General features: G+C 39.5%; 1 protein-coding gene across 1 annotated transcript in view; it reads right to left on the bottom strand.

Annotated features, from left to right (window-relative positions):
• The window catches only part of LOC310939192 (ankyrin-1-like), a gene marked incomplete at its 5' end in the record, with an annotated part of 92,579 nt that overhangs the window by 61,066 nt on the left and 15,740 nt on the right, over window positions 1-15,773 (bottom strand). Inside the window, 4 exons of the mRNA XM_083903872.1 lie at window positions 529-627; window positions 3,019-3,117; window positions 5,335-5,433; window positions 6,282-6,383. Coding sequence (XP_083759998.1) covers window positions 529-627; window positions 3,019-3,117; window positions 5,335-5,433; window positions 6,282-6,383 — 399 coding nt within the window. The remainder of the gene's footprint in view (window positions 1-528; window positions 628-3,018; window positions 3,118-5,334; window positions 5,434-6,281; window positions 6,384-15,773) is intronic.

Below are 15,773 nucleotides of genomic sequence, written 5' to 3'. Positions count from 1 at the left end.
GAGATAGACGCAGATTTAGCATAACCAGTAGTATACAAAACACAGACAGGTGCAAATCCCTGCCTCGATGCACCACAGACAGACTGAGACAGTGAAGGTCACAACCCTAAATACACCACGACAGTCTCTCACGTACTATATATAACAACAACAGTGGGATAGAGAAAAGTGGGAATTATAATTTTGGAATTATTATCGTCTCTTAATCTTCAACTACAATTGATTTCTTTTTTTTTTTTTAACCCACACAATATAGTAAACAATGACTTTACTATATTCAGCTTTCGTCTGATAAATAAGCCACGTTTGGCAGGCACCTATTTGCCATTTACAGCAAACAGTCCGCTGGTCATGATGCTGCAGTGTAATTACAGGGAGGCTGCAGGAGGGCTGGGATAAAGAGCAGCTATCGGAAGCAGCGAGGGCTCGCCAGTGTGTGTGTGTGTGTGTGTGTGTGTGTGTGTGTAACCAGTCGTTTAAGTGCACACCAGCAAGCGAATCATCTCCGTCGCGCTTGTGTTTATTTACCTCGGTGGCGATGCTCTGACTGGAGCCGTTGTCCAGTAAAAACTGCACCACGTCCAAGTGGTTCTCCTGCGCCGCCATGTACAGCGGCGTGAAGCCATTCTGGGAAGAGAGGAGTAAAAAAAAAAACGGCACACGTGTAATCATCGTCACGATGGCGGGTGACGCGAGGACCGAAACACAAACAGCCGCTCACGTCCGAGACTAAACAGTCTGAATCCCGACAAACCCCTCTGTGATTTACTCTATATTTGATTTAACGGGTAAGAAGAAGGAGGCTTTGTCGCATAATTATGACATCCTGCTTAAGACGGACAGTTTAAATGATTATAAATAATCACTGTTGTTAAAACGTATTTGATTGATTTGCCTTAATTTCCTCCTTTGTAATCAACTGCAAAGAAATACCATCAAAAAAAATCAAAACAAGTTATTGGATATGTGTACACACAGATAAATACTGTACGTCTACAATGTATGTATACATACTGTAAACTACCCTACGAAAGTTTGGGGTCACTTTTTTTAAATGAATAGAATATTAAATAAATCAGAACTACACTCTATACATTGTTAATGTGGTAACCGACTATTCTAGCTGCAAACGTCTGGTTTTTAATGGAATATGTACATATAGAGGCCCATATCCAAGTGTTCTAATGTTTGCTAATCGCGTTAGAAGGCTATCGGATGATTAGTAAACCCTTGTGCAATGATTTTAGCACAGCTGAAAACAGTTTTTGCTGGTCCTGTGACGAAAGTTTATTATTTTGAATAAAAATCATTATTTCTAATCTTGTCAATGTCCTGATTATATTTTCTACTCATTTTGCAACTCTTTTGATGAATAAAAGTGTGACTTTTAATGGGAAAACACCAAAAAAAGTGTATAGGTGACCCCAAACTTAGTGTACATACGTACATGTAAATGTAGATTAAATACAAAGAAAAGTAATATTTTGTTCCTCCCTACGTCCCAAATCGTTGGATTGAAAGTTTCTTCCACCATCGCACAGCATTTGTATATTTGGCGTTCAGACAACGCAAATCTTTTTTTTCCTTTTGACAGCAAGTCACGTACAGTAGGAAATACATAAAGTAAGTGTAACCTGGAGCACAAAGGAGGTACCAGTGTTTTGCTTAGATAACAGGACATTGCCATGAATAATGATAAAAAGTCTCTTTCTCTTCTTCACGTGTAACGCACTGCATTTTATCCTAATGCTAATTCAATAAAATGAAGTTTTTTTTAAAACAAAAAACACTGAATGTCCTTCAAGTAATATGATAATAATGGATCAGTATGTCATTGTACGCAGGGTTGAAAATCAATAAAAAACGTGGCAATACTGGCTTTAAATGATTTTCTGCATTCTACAGAGGTTTTGTCAATCTATAATAATCTATTCATCTATAAACAGTGGAATTTCTGAAAATGCTGTATCCTGATATATATATATATATATATACGAGTTTATTACAGAGCCCTCTGTGACCTCAGCGGGAGTGAAGGATGTGTCTCTGTATGTGTTTTTATGTTCACTATTCCTGAGGTTCCATCGTACAAGTACATACTGTCACCTACGTACATAACTCACACCTGATAAGAGCAGAGATAAGAACTGAGCTAAAGCTGGCGTTTAAATGGACTCTCTCTGTGAGTGTGTTCATGTTGTGGGGACCTAAATCTGTTTACACAGTCACATCATGAGGACTCGTCTTCCTTATGGGCACAAAAAGCAAGTAAATTATTATATTTTAAGGTGAAGACGTGTTTTATACGTCTTAAAAATATGACTTTCCTTTTATTGCGATCCTGCAATCCTTGTATGAAAGGTGCTTTACAAATGAAGTTTATTATTATTATTATTATCATTATTGTAGTAGAGCTAGGTTAAGGTTATGGTTAGGCCAGTAGAGGTTAAAGTTAAGTCTCTAGGAATGTAATGTCCTCTCAAGTCATGGAAACCAGACTGTGTGTCATTTTGGTTGGTCCACACAACTTTAACAGGATTTTTTGAGGATTAAGACCTGGTTTTATGGTTAGGGTTTAAGGTTAGGGTAAGGGGCTATGTCTCTGAGTGTCCACACAAAGAATGCAAAACCAGCGTGTGTGTGTGTGTGTGTGTGTGTGTGTGTGAGGGGGCCATTAAAACTTAACAAGTTGATCCAAAAATCATTTCAGCATGTAAAAATGACTCTTCCTCCTCTTCTCTTCTCTATGTTTGTTGTCGCGTTGCTGCAGCAACAGATCTTCCATCTTAATATTATTTACTTTAAAAGCAGACGGTCAAAATGTGAGTAAGACCAAGGAAGTGCTGCAGAATAAACTCAAATGCATCGTCTTTTATGACCAGTAGACCTCACGGAGACTAAAAATCCTGACCCTAATGAGGCAGATCTTCACTTCTGAGAAACTGAACCAGATATACTGAAGTCACCGCAGTGTTGTACATACAGCCGTACTTAAACCTGTGAGTGTGTGTGTTTTACCTGAGACTGTGCGTTGACGTTGCCTCCGTGAGTGACGAGCTGCTTCACCACGTCCGTCTGCCCGGCAAGAGATGCTATGTGGAGGGCTGTGTTTCCTTTCTGCTTAAAATACATGAAAAGACAACAAAAACAACTTTTGGTCTCTGAATTTGACAGGTGAGGTCTGTTTCAGCGTCGGTCTAAAAATAACATTTACTAAAAGACTAAAAAAAGAGAAGTTTTACACTGGAAGTTGTCCCTTTTTAGTCACTATAGCCTTATGTGGACAGTGTTTGCAGCACTTCTAAATCCTTTACGGCAGAGTATGGGATTGTATTGTATTGATAGTACTTTTTCCTATATTTGATAACGACTGAAAGTGCATTACATTCACATATCACGGCTATATATACCTGTGTGTTATCACACTTTATTTTACACCCGTTCACGGGGGAAATTGGAGGTTCAACATCTTACTCAAAAAGACCAGGGGCCCCATTTATGAAGCTTGCGTATGCACAAAAGAATGAGTATGCCATTTTCCATGCAAAGTTCGGGACTGCTTACAACAAGATTTTATTTGCACAGACGGACGAGACGCATTTTAAACAATTACCTGCTTGATTGATACGCGCTGAAAAGCACACCTTTCAGATGAGCAAAGATATCTAGGTATTGCAAAATAGATTTTTCAAATAAATGCTGTGATTATTAAATACTTAATATACTCTATATAATACTCTAAACGTCTCTTATGTCATTTTGACGACAAAACTGTGCAAAATCTCCTCTTCTCTCTGTATTTGCCATGATTTTCTGGTCACTTCCCATCAATGAATATTAATTTGGGGCGTTTTTTCTGAAGGGCGTTACTTGAAGACTGCCAAAGCTGCGCTGCGTTACGAGTTGGTTGTGATTTATAAAGAGAAACTGGTTTCCTACGTAAGCCGACTTTACCTACGCACAGTTTTATAAATGAGGCCCTCAGAGAAGCTGGAGATTGAGTGACTAACCCTCTCGTTAGAGGACGACCCACACTTCCTCCTGAACCACAGTGTGTGGAGTCATGTTCACGTTCTGTTACATGTATATAAGTGAGACTTTGTTACCACCTCTCCTGACTGATAGTTTGTAAGGCAAAGAGGAAGTGGTGTGTAGTCTTGGGTGAAGGACAGATTATGTTACTGTAGACTGTAAGAGTGAACATGTGAGTGATAGAGAGAGACACAGCATAGGAAAATTATAAAAAAGTGAGGCAGAGTTTGTGTGAGAGTGAGCTGCATGTACTGAGCCTGTCATGGAGGCACCTGTTGTATTCATGTTAGCTCCGGCAAAGTAGCAGCTGCTGCCCTGTTGTCATTCCTGCTGCCACTGGAGCCTCCACATATACACTCCCCCCTCATTCCTGACTGTGAACTGCTGTATCTCCCCTTCCCTCTCGTGCTTCACCTTTCAGTGCACTTGAACCCGCCACATGAGTGCATTTCGCAAGGCCGACTGCATTACAGGAGAACAGGAAAGCGACCGTTTCACAGCACTAATGCTTTCATTCTCACAAGTTGATAAAGTGAACTTTCAGATGTGTTCAGAGCTCCGCGGCTCCATTTTAAGGAGAAATAACTGGGATTTTTCTACTTTGTATGTTCTTTTTCTTTGGACCCTTTAACGCCAAGTGCATCCAAAAATTTTTTACAACGGTTTCTGAAAGCTGAGAAGTTGTGGTTATTATGGTAATTTCACTCTGCACTGTTGCAGGAAGCTGGCAAATCAGAACCTTTGTCACCAGAGAGGAGAAAGTAGGAAAAATGCCTGTAAATAGTTAAGTAATTGTTAAAACAGTATTTTTACATGCAGTTAACTGTAAATAACTGCCAGATATTGGAAGTTATTCTGGAAAAATGGGCAAAAGCACTTAGTTAAAGGACATTTTCTGGTCCCTTTATGGTTAAAATAAGCTGTAGGCTTCGGTGTTAAAGGGTTAAGTTAATTAAGAACCAGAAAGAAATGCACATTTTTGTGCCGTTTACTGTTGTATACTCATGCTTTAAACAGTTTATTTCAAATGCATGGATTTCCCAAGGACGGCAAAACTTTTTTTCTCCCCATCCATACATTACTAATGGCACTACAGGAGAGATTCACTGTCACATCATTTAAATGCAGCCACCTAATTCATAGGAAACACCTCTCTGATAACACGCAGCCATTTATCTCTTCACACTGCTCGGGCAATGTGACTTTGAGACAAAGCTGACGCAGCAGACTCCAGTGTGGGGTGTGTGAATTCATGCATACACAGCGTGTGTGTGTGCGTGTGTGTGTGGCAGCAGCACACACCTTGGTGGTAGCGTCCACATTGGCGCCGTGCTTAATGAGTTCAGCCACCACTTCCACATGTCCCTCCTTTGAGGCCAGATGGAGAGCGTTAAGACCATTCTGGAGAGAGAGAATGAGACAAAACAAGACAAGAGGAAAGATTACATAACCTGGCACAATCTGGTAGTGTAATTACAGTTGAGGACTCATTTTTTATCAACCTGAATGATTCATGAGTCTATAATACATATGCAAAACATTCAAAGAGGAGAGGGAGATGTGATGAGTAACTTTTAGTTACTTACATTACATTTTAATTACATTTTACCAAATTCTCTGGTTTCCTCCCATAGTCCAAGAACATGCAGATTTGGGCATTAGGCAAATTGGACATTATAAAATTGGACGCAGGAGTGAGTGTGAGAGTGAATGGCTGTCCAGTGTGTACCCCACCTTTCACTCTATGTGAACTGGGATTAGCACCAGCGACCCCCTTGACCCTCATGTGGAGGATAAAGTGGCAGAAAAAGGATGGAATTTTAATAAACTAACAGTTAAACACATTTCTTTGCTTATTTGTTCCATCTAATTGATGAATGTGTGTCCCACAAACTGGTGGATTTCACATGCACTGTTGATAAGAGAATAAAAAACCTGCATGTAAACGGAGAAAATAAAAATATCTTGTTGCATATTGCAGGTTTTTACACTTGAGGGAGGAGGAAAATCTGTAGATCAATAGCTGACCGTTGTGTGATATTTGCTAGGCCATTTTAGTTTGTACATATTCACTGTAAATAATCCTTGTTCTAGTTCGTTTGCTGAATATATGTAAGAGTAATTGATAACTGGGCCTGAAATTAACTTCCCCTCTTCCGAAGACCAGCAACCGCCACTGAACTGCACTGAAAACATCAGTAGTGATGTTAAATTTGAAGAATTTCACTGTGTTTATGTGTATTTTTTACCTGATTGCATATGTTGACATCGACTCCATTCTTCAGGTAATCCAAAGCTTTCTCTAGGTTTCCAGCCCGAGCTGCTCGCAGGTAACAGGCATTTATATCTGTCTGCAGAAAGAAACAGAGCAACATATTTACATTAATAACAATGTTCTGATAAGAAAGGTCACTTCAGGTAAACCAGAAAAAAAAGAAAACAGGAACAATAAAACCTGATCTTCCCAGAATAAGAACAAAATTATAGAAATATTTCTTTGTAATAAAGAAAAACAGAGAACGATTTAAAAACGGAAATTGCAACGATCTTCCAGGGTAATTCTTGTTTTTGGGGAAATAATATTTATTTGTTTTATATTATAAAACAAATATTGTAATAATACTCAGAAGCTGTTATTTATGTGTCATCAAATCCCTATGAATCCCTGCAACGGGAGACAGAGTTGCATCAATCCCTCAAGGCTGGAAAAAAAACAAACCAGGATGAAGTTTGAATGAAAAACCCTTTGAGTTGGAGGAGCTGAACGGGAGCCAAAACATAAATGAAAAAGTAAATGTCTTCAACATGGCCTCCTTGTTAAACAGTAAAACACAGAGCCAAGAAGAACTAAACTGCCAAACCCAAAAGTGACAACCAAGGGATTTACGATATCTGTCTGATGAGGTCAGTCTAGTGTCAGTGTGTTTGTATATAATAGATACAGTTAATTCACTCAGATATAAGTCCAAATGCATCTATCTATAAAGCAAAGTTGTGTCTGTGTGTCTGTGACGGGCATATCTCGCTGACCGTTAGTCAGATTGCCCTAAGACTTTGGATAGGCAGCGGCTCATCAGCAGCAGCTGTGCTGTCTGGAGCAGGGGAGGTGGGAGTGAAGAGGCTGTCCTCACGGGTGGGTGAGACATTCTCACACGGTTCACCGTAGAACATGGTGTGATACTGAAACGACGAGGTGTCCGTTCACCAATACGCGAGCACGTGGTTACTTTGCATTAGCATGTTTCCAAAGGTAAGCTAGCGAGGCTACGATTGGCGTGGCTGACAGTCACAACAGCTAGCTACGCTAATGCTAATCGAAAATGAAAACATTTGCGTTGTGCCTAATGAGGTTGCACAGTGTTTGTATTATGTTAGCCTTTACGTTCCTTATCATGCATTACTATAACTGAAAAATCTTCTTCAGCTCCCACTATAGGAATACATACTTCCTACGGGCACTGCACTAGTCTAAATAATGTGAGAAAAGAGCCGATCATTAGGAGAACAAGATGTAGACCAACCAACCGTAAAACAAAATAATAATGCAGCATCTTAACATGAGATTAAGAAAAAATCTACTTAACCTGGAAATATAGAACTATCTATTTTGTTTTCATTTAAAAACATACTAAACTAATCCTTTTTTTCAATACTTTTACTATCACAGAGGACTTAACTGTACATAATATATACATTTGAGATTCATTCATTCACACAACTAATCAAATGATCATTAAATCATCGCAGGGCAACATTTTTACCACTTTCTGTTGATCAAATGACTGTAATATTACATGCAAGGGACAAAATACATGGAAAATGTGCACAACAGATAGCAAGAGATTATATTAAGACAGCAGTCAGCTATAGAGGCATTCTCTTTCTGAATAGTGAGTTGCAGTTTTCTGAACGACAGTAATATGGGAACAAACGCATTCATTCCTTTTCATTCCTCGTGCGTGCACAGTCAGCTCCAGCCTAATGTTTTTCTCTGGCAGCTACTTGACACAAAGCAGTTTGCAGTCAAGCTGCAAGCTGAGCGCAGGATTCCGCGAGAGGGAACAGAATACGCCTGTGTGTGCATCTGTGTGACGATATCAAAGTTGTACATTAAAAGGTGGAGCAGGGGACAACAGATTTGACGCTGCATTGTGGAGAGAGGTGGAAGAAGGTTGAAACACACGGTTAGAGACAGAGGCAGGAAGACAGTGTGTGTCGCTGTGCGTCTCCAGTTTCATGATTGCAGTGCTTCGCCGCTGCCACACCCCATGTCGTCAAAGACGAGAGCCACGGTGAATAGAATGAGCTCTCTCCAATTACCCTGTGCTACTGTGCTTATTAACCTACAGTATCACCGAGAAGACACAAAAGCAGTCACAGAAACTGCATGAAATCCAAACTATAATGACACTCACACGTCACTCATAAGAACAGAAAATGTGGTTTTCAAAGGCCCGGTATAAGGTTGTTGTATAACAGGAGTGTCGAACTGATTTTCACTGAGGGCCACATCAGCATAATGGTTACCCTCAAAGGGCCAGCTGTAACTGTCATACATACATACATACATCTAAATGTAACCAAATATAATGTAAAATAAAGGCAACTACTCCGTAACATATTGCTAAATAACTTTCTCTATTTATTACTTAGTCAATTTCACTCGTCGCATGACGCATATACAACGATACACTGCGATCTAGTGGTGGTGCCGTCACTTTGCGGGTAACGCAATCGCCATGCATTGTGGGAAATGTAGTTTATGGCCAACACGTGCCTTAAAGGAGCATAGACCTATTTTGACACTGATTTTTAAGACCAAGTAATCACTCGCGGGCTGCATAAAATGTCGTGGCGGGCCACATCTGGCCCCAGGGCCTTGAGTTTGACACGTGTTGTATAATATAATATAATATAATATATTTGATGTATTTTTTTTTTGCCTCATTTCAGCAAATTGTAAGAACAATTGCAAAATCAGTTTTAAACCAACAAAAAGGGGACGCTGAATTCCTCTTGTATCATTTGAAGAATCGTCCCGTGTCGTACAGTCAGTGCACCGTGATCTTTGTTATTGTAGACAGATTGACGGCTAAAGCCGATCGCTGAGCTCATTTCCCCCCCCCATTCGACCGATGGACGTTATCGGAGTTCATCATCACACATGCACTACTGCAGTCAGTGTGTGTTTTTGCTGTCAGCGCGCAGCCACTGGATCGGAGACAATGGGGGGAGGCTTTACCAGACGTCAGCCAGTAGAGGCGTCCAAAAAAACAAAAATGTAAATTGTGATTCGTAACCTCAAAGATTCTAAACTTCAAATGTATGAATAACATTGCTTGTTTTGATGGTGTCACCCTTACAGCGTGGTAGAAAATTAAATGAACACTTGAGTTTTGTGATTTCGACTGAGCCAAGGTTTAGCTTAAATACATGCAAATGTTTTTTTCTTGGATTGACTTTACGTTGTCTGGTTTGCGTCGTCTTTTCCCAAACATAAAAGCCACCAAATCTTGCAAACACTTTACTCTGATTTCATGATGAAAGAACTTTTCTTAGCACACAGGGTAGATCCTCAAATTAGCTGCTCAATGTACTGAATCAAACAATTATTTTGAACATAAAATACAATTTTAACCAAATCGTGAGAATCTGAAATATATAAATCAGCCAGGGAAACAACTGCTACAAATAAGAGTATTTTACAATAATCTGTCTATCACTGCTAAATATTACAAATATTAATATTGCTGGTAATGCTATACTTTAAGTCCATCCATTCTACATTTATAAGTGACATGAAAAATACTTAAACTACATCATAGTGTGTCATATACTGTTTATCATTTGTATAATTGTCAACAACTGCGATTAATATATTACATAATATAAATTGTGTGTGATTTTATTTTGTGTGTGTTTATTTTTGTTTTATCAAATTACAAAATGCAGAGTGAGTTACTGGAAGAGAAACCAAAATCAAATCAATATTTAGTGAGACCAGCCTTTGCCTTCAAACCAGCAAAAACTGTAAGAAACGTGCTAATGATCATTATTTTCATATGTAAGTTGAAACACAGTCATTAACTGAAACAGAAACAACTGTGTGTGAGGATTAAAACTGGACAAAGACAGTCAGACTCTACTACCAAGGTGGGGTGTCATGGAGGACGGTTTCATGTCACGGGTCATAAATACACGATGGCAAGACTGAGTACAGCAACACAACACAAGGTAGTTATTCTACATTAGCAAGGTCTCACCCTGGCAAAGCTGAGAAATACAAGCAGATACTTCCCTGCATCATGCAATACCACCATCAGGGAGATGATCGACCACAAATCTATTCTGCAGCAGGACGATGACCCCAAACATAGCACCAATGTCATTAAGAACAGAAGAACATGGAGTTCTGGAAGTGATGGATTGCCACGTACAAAAACCCCTGATCTCAACATCATTAAGTGTGTCTGGATTTACATCCACATAAGATCTGCGCTTACTTCTCCACGTTGTTAGCTCACTCTGCAGTTTGTGAATGGATGGAAATAAACAATTCAAATGTACATTTGTTAAAGTGTTTGAGGTGGACGGATAGGTATCAAATTTTATGTGTTCTACAGTGAGGAACTGTGCTGAGAAGAGCTTTTACAACCCGAGACGGGCTGTGAGGCGCAATGCCAAGTTAAGTGAAGGACCAGACTTGGCTCCTCATAATTCAGATCATTATCAGAATTCCAGTTCAGAGCATCAGTAATCCGCACTAAGCACCGAGCATTTCTCTGCTGCTGCACGTTGCCAAACAATAAAAGAATCCAAACAGTCACAACACTTTAATTTTAGTATATGGCAGACAATCGGAATGAAGATGGAGAGACATCTCTGTCTATGGTTCATACTATATATTTAGTTATACGTTGTTTTTTGGCTCCACTGCTTGCGCATAGTTAAAAAAAAACGAAAAGGAACAAAAAAACGAGATGAAGCAAAGGGATTATTTCACGTAGGGAAGCTGTTGACTAATAACAGAGTGTGCAGCGCATGTTTGAACATGTGCACACAGCGATGTCAGCGATAAGAGCCCAGTGAAATCATTCCACTACAGAATAAACATCAATAAAAAATGTCTTCCCATTAATATAAATACTCGAGGTACTGACATTCCTTTTCTTTACACCATCTTATCCACTACTGTACTACATTCACATGCTTCGGCTTCATATCTGTGAGCCAAACAAACAATTGGATAACACTGAATTGGGGGTATGCATGACTGACATCTTTAGAATAAGACCTACATTTAAGAAAATAAGTGCGTTTGTCCACCTAAGCAAATTGTAGTAGCAGCCTGAATCATTGTTTTGTAAAAAATGTTTTGCCAGTAATTCATAGAGCTACTGATTTACTGAATTGATTAAATTCTGATTTACTCAAGATCCCGATTGGGTACATTTACCATACCAATATCTCATGACATTTGTATGTATTTATGCACATGTAAAGCTGCAACTTGTACAAAATTTGCATCTCTAATCTGGTCCGTCATGAAAAAATATTGTCTACATTAAAAATGTACCCAAAAGCCTCTACATTAAAGGTGCCATATGTAAGAATGTGGCCAAAACCAGTTACTACACTCAAATTCAAAATACCGAGGTCTTTTAGGTTTCGTTTTCTCCGCCATTGTTGCTCTGACGTAACTGGCAACCCATGGTTGCTCGGCAGCTGAGACTCTACTGACCGCAATGATTGGTAGACGGTGGTAGGTGGCGCCACACGACAAAACATGATTTCAAAACATAAACATGATTTGCGGTTCGCAACATATTTTTTTTAATGTGAATATGTTGGCTGTACCGATGTTGTTGGTTCAGTTTGTTATATGAACATTATTCCTGAGTCTCTGTGACATATCAGGAGGATTTGACGTTATGTTGTTGCAATGAAGGACACAAATAAATTGAAGAGTCCTCTTGGACAATCACCAAAGAATCTGAAATGTGGCATGTGTTCCTTTTGTCTGGTTCTACACCATAGACTCAGCTTTTAACTTCAGTGTAGCTAACAGTTTGTGGTCGTGCAAGACACTGTAATAGTCTAACAAAGTGATTCCGGGCTGTGGCCCCCTGGTGTGCCATGACGGTACTGCAGGTGGGCAATGAAAGGTCATTAAATATGTTATTAAAGTTTTCAATTTTCAGCAGTGTAATTAAGCTTTAAATGACTGTAAAATATGTGCGATAGATTTTAAGAAATACAAAGCCAAGGCGTTTACATGATATTACAAGCAATGTTGTGACATTTTATGGTCAGCTTACAGGCCTGACATTTCAGTGTTCATTTTAATTTGTAAAGTGTTATTTATGTTGATGGATAATTACGCACATCGAGAGTGAGCACTTTGTTTGTGAACCGAAACCTTTCAAATATGACACGTACGAGTACAGCTACAATAACCACATGCCTGCGCTGAGAGATATGCAATTTTAGGAATAAAGTGGACCGATTATTAATCTGCACTAGATTTCTGTATCCCATATTCACATGAAAACAACGGGAAATATTGATCCTGGTCTCCTGTGATGATCAGAGAGAATTTTCAGATATTAAAACAGTACCCGACACTCTTATGTTTGGGAATGGCTGGTCTCGAGGAGACAGGAAATGGCATGTATTAAATGATAGGTCAAAGGATTCTTTTTGAATCAATATCGGATCTTTCAACTGAGGATTGATATGAACTGGGAAATCTATTTTTTGTACACAGGCTATAATAATTAATAATTTCACTTATGCAAAACAGATCCTATTTGACTCTCTCTGTTTGTAGGATTACATTTAAATGGTAACAGAATGAATCCAGTTGCTATTATAAAGAAAATATGCCACTAGGACAAATGGACATTTGACAGTGGGGGACTAGTTTGGTCAAAAATGTCACTCAACTGCAACTTTATTTATCCATGACAGACATGCAAAGAATGCCAAACTCACTCTTGCTCCACACACACACACACACACACACACACACACACACACACACACACACACACACACACACACACACACACACACACACACACACACACACACACACACACACACACACACACACACACACACACACACACACACACAGTTACACACATTTCAACATGGCCGAGCAACCAGCCATGACACACAGAGGGACTTAGTCAGACATAACAACACCGACTGCTGGGTAAAGTAAAGTAATGCTCACTAAAAAAACTCCCATTTAGTGGGGAGGGAAAAAAAACAAAACGTTTATTTTCAAGCCAAACAGAGAGCACAGTAGCTCTGTATCCTTCTGTTTGGTTTTCATTGTAAGTGAAACAAACAAGAGAGGGGGAGAAAGAAAAAAAAAAATCCCAGCTCATGTTTAAGTTGACACTAAAATTGATACGTTGAGCAAAGCCAGCACATGCTGCATATAGTAGATCACATATCAGCAGGTTGGGAGGGGGGACGGGACATTTTCTCATAAAGAACTGTCTTTATAGCAAACTAAGTGGATGAACTAAACAATAATAATAAAAATTCCTTACATGTTTCTCTGTTTTTAAGTTTTACTTAAAAAAAAAAAACTAACTTATAGTCTCCTTTTAAACAAATGTTCAAATCATGCAGCACTGATCCAAGGTCAGGTGCTTCCATTCACATCCCTGTAACGAGTATCCACAGAACACAGCGTGTACATGTACAGACTTATGGGAATCATAATCAATCAGACTTTGCATCAATAAATCAGGTATCAGGGGTGCAAACACACACATATATATATTTAAATTATACGTATACACACGCAGACTGCAGCAGACTGGAGTGGTGCAGCAGAGTTGTCACTGACACCAGTCCTATCAACGACCCCACCACCACCACCACCACCACCTCCCACCTCATCCCACAGTGTCCCATCTCCGGATGCCATAATCAAATTCTGACGGACTATAAATTCCATAATCTGGTCAGCATACATGAATGCAGTATAGCAGCAGCAGCAGCAGCAGAGAGGTAAAGTAAGGTTACCAGGTTATTGTCTCTGTCTCTGTACAGGACAGTAAAGTACAGTTACAGTCAATGACAGTAAAGCACATTCATGAAAGACTTACTTCTGCCAGATAGTCTGCTGCCTCCTCCACTGCCATGTTTCTCAGTGTGTGTGTGTGTGTGTGTGTGTGTGTGAAACCTGAGCACTCTATTACTGTAGCAGCTAGCCCTTAGCCTGGCAGCTAGGCAGAGAGGGATGGGGGCAAGAGAGGAGAGAGAGAGCGAGATGAGAGGGTAAGGGAGGGAGGGGAGGGACAGTCAGTGTGTGTGGGAGGGAGAGAGGGTGAGGAAAAAGAGAGAGTGAACGACTGAGTGTGTGTGTGTGTGTGTATGTGTGTGAGGGAGAGAGAGAGCAAGATAGGGGTATTATGTCACGGCCAAAAATACCTGACTTGCAGTGAGAAAGTCCAGAGCATCGAGGGGGGGGAGGAGGAGGGGGGGGGGAGGAGGAGGGGGGGGGGGGGGCAGAGGAGTTCCGGTGTTAATCTCAAACCAACTCTGGCTGCAACAACACAGGATCAGAGGACAATGCACAGCATTGAGGGTGTGTGTGTATAAATGTGTGTGAGCACACACTTGTTGAAAGCGTGCCATGAAAACTGTTTACAATCATATTACATTTAAAAGCAAAACTATTTAATACTTTTTTCTTTTACACTGTTGATAACCTGTTAATTAATCCTACATGTAAGTGTTTGTATAAGCCTCCGTGTTACTGTGGATGTTATACTGTTTTATTCACAAAATCGACATTGCGTACCCGGACCTGCTGATCGAGACAATGAATCCTCAGGAAAATGTTTACTGAAGTAAATCAAGTGCAAAGTATAGACTTATTTTCCCATAGACTAGAGTGCAAGGGTATTTAGAGGATTCACACCCTACAGTGACTTTTCATGCTTGGCTTCAGGATGAACCCAGAAAGCTATGCCCATTATTTTAATTTTTTAATTTTTTTTGCAACCAATACCAATAGCTGTCGCATTTCTGCTGATGCATTTATTACCGAGTCATAACCAGCTGCTTTAAAAATAAAAAAAAGCTTTTTAATGCATATTCTTCCACTGCATGACTCAACTAGAAGCACTCCCCCCTCAGCTCAGCCCCCGACAAAATAGCTATAAAAACAGTGATAGCGTCTAAGGATCATGCCCAAAATTTAATCACTTGTTCCTGGTCCCATTGCGGACATTTCCTGAAAATGTCATCCAAATGCGAATATCAAATAATTAAATAACATCCAAATAATTAAAATGGCACTGCAGTTTTTTTATTTACATTGTTGCAGACTGTGTTCAGTGAAGCGTGTACATGCGGCTTTTTGATATTTGTCTTTATCTGATATATAATCCAATTCTTTTTCTCGAGTACCTTTTTGGGTCTGTAAAATATCAGAAAATGTTGATTGGTGCTTATCAAACCTGGAAATGACGATGTCCTCTTATTGTTTAGTCCACAAACCAAAACTATTCAGTTTTAATGATTTCTTCGTAATATGGAGCAAAGTACCCCAGAACATATTCACATTTAAGAAGCTGAAAAATCAAAACACTTATTGTTGATCAGGTTAAGAACACTCAACTGTAAATATACAGTATGTCAGGTGAGCTTGTTTAAGAGGACGTCTAACACTCACAGTTTCTAACCTACATTAACAGAAGATAAATAGTTTG

Source organism: Microchirus variegatus (genome assembly GCF_963457635.1).
Source record: "Microchirus variegatus genome assembly, chromosome: 17".
Classification (NCBI taxonomy): Eukaryota; Metazoa; Chordata; class Actinopteri; order Pleuronectiformes; family Soleidae; genus Microchirus; species Microchirus variegatus.
Note: the sequence above shows the minus strand (reverse complement) of the source record. Positions and strands in the feature narration are given on the sequence as shown.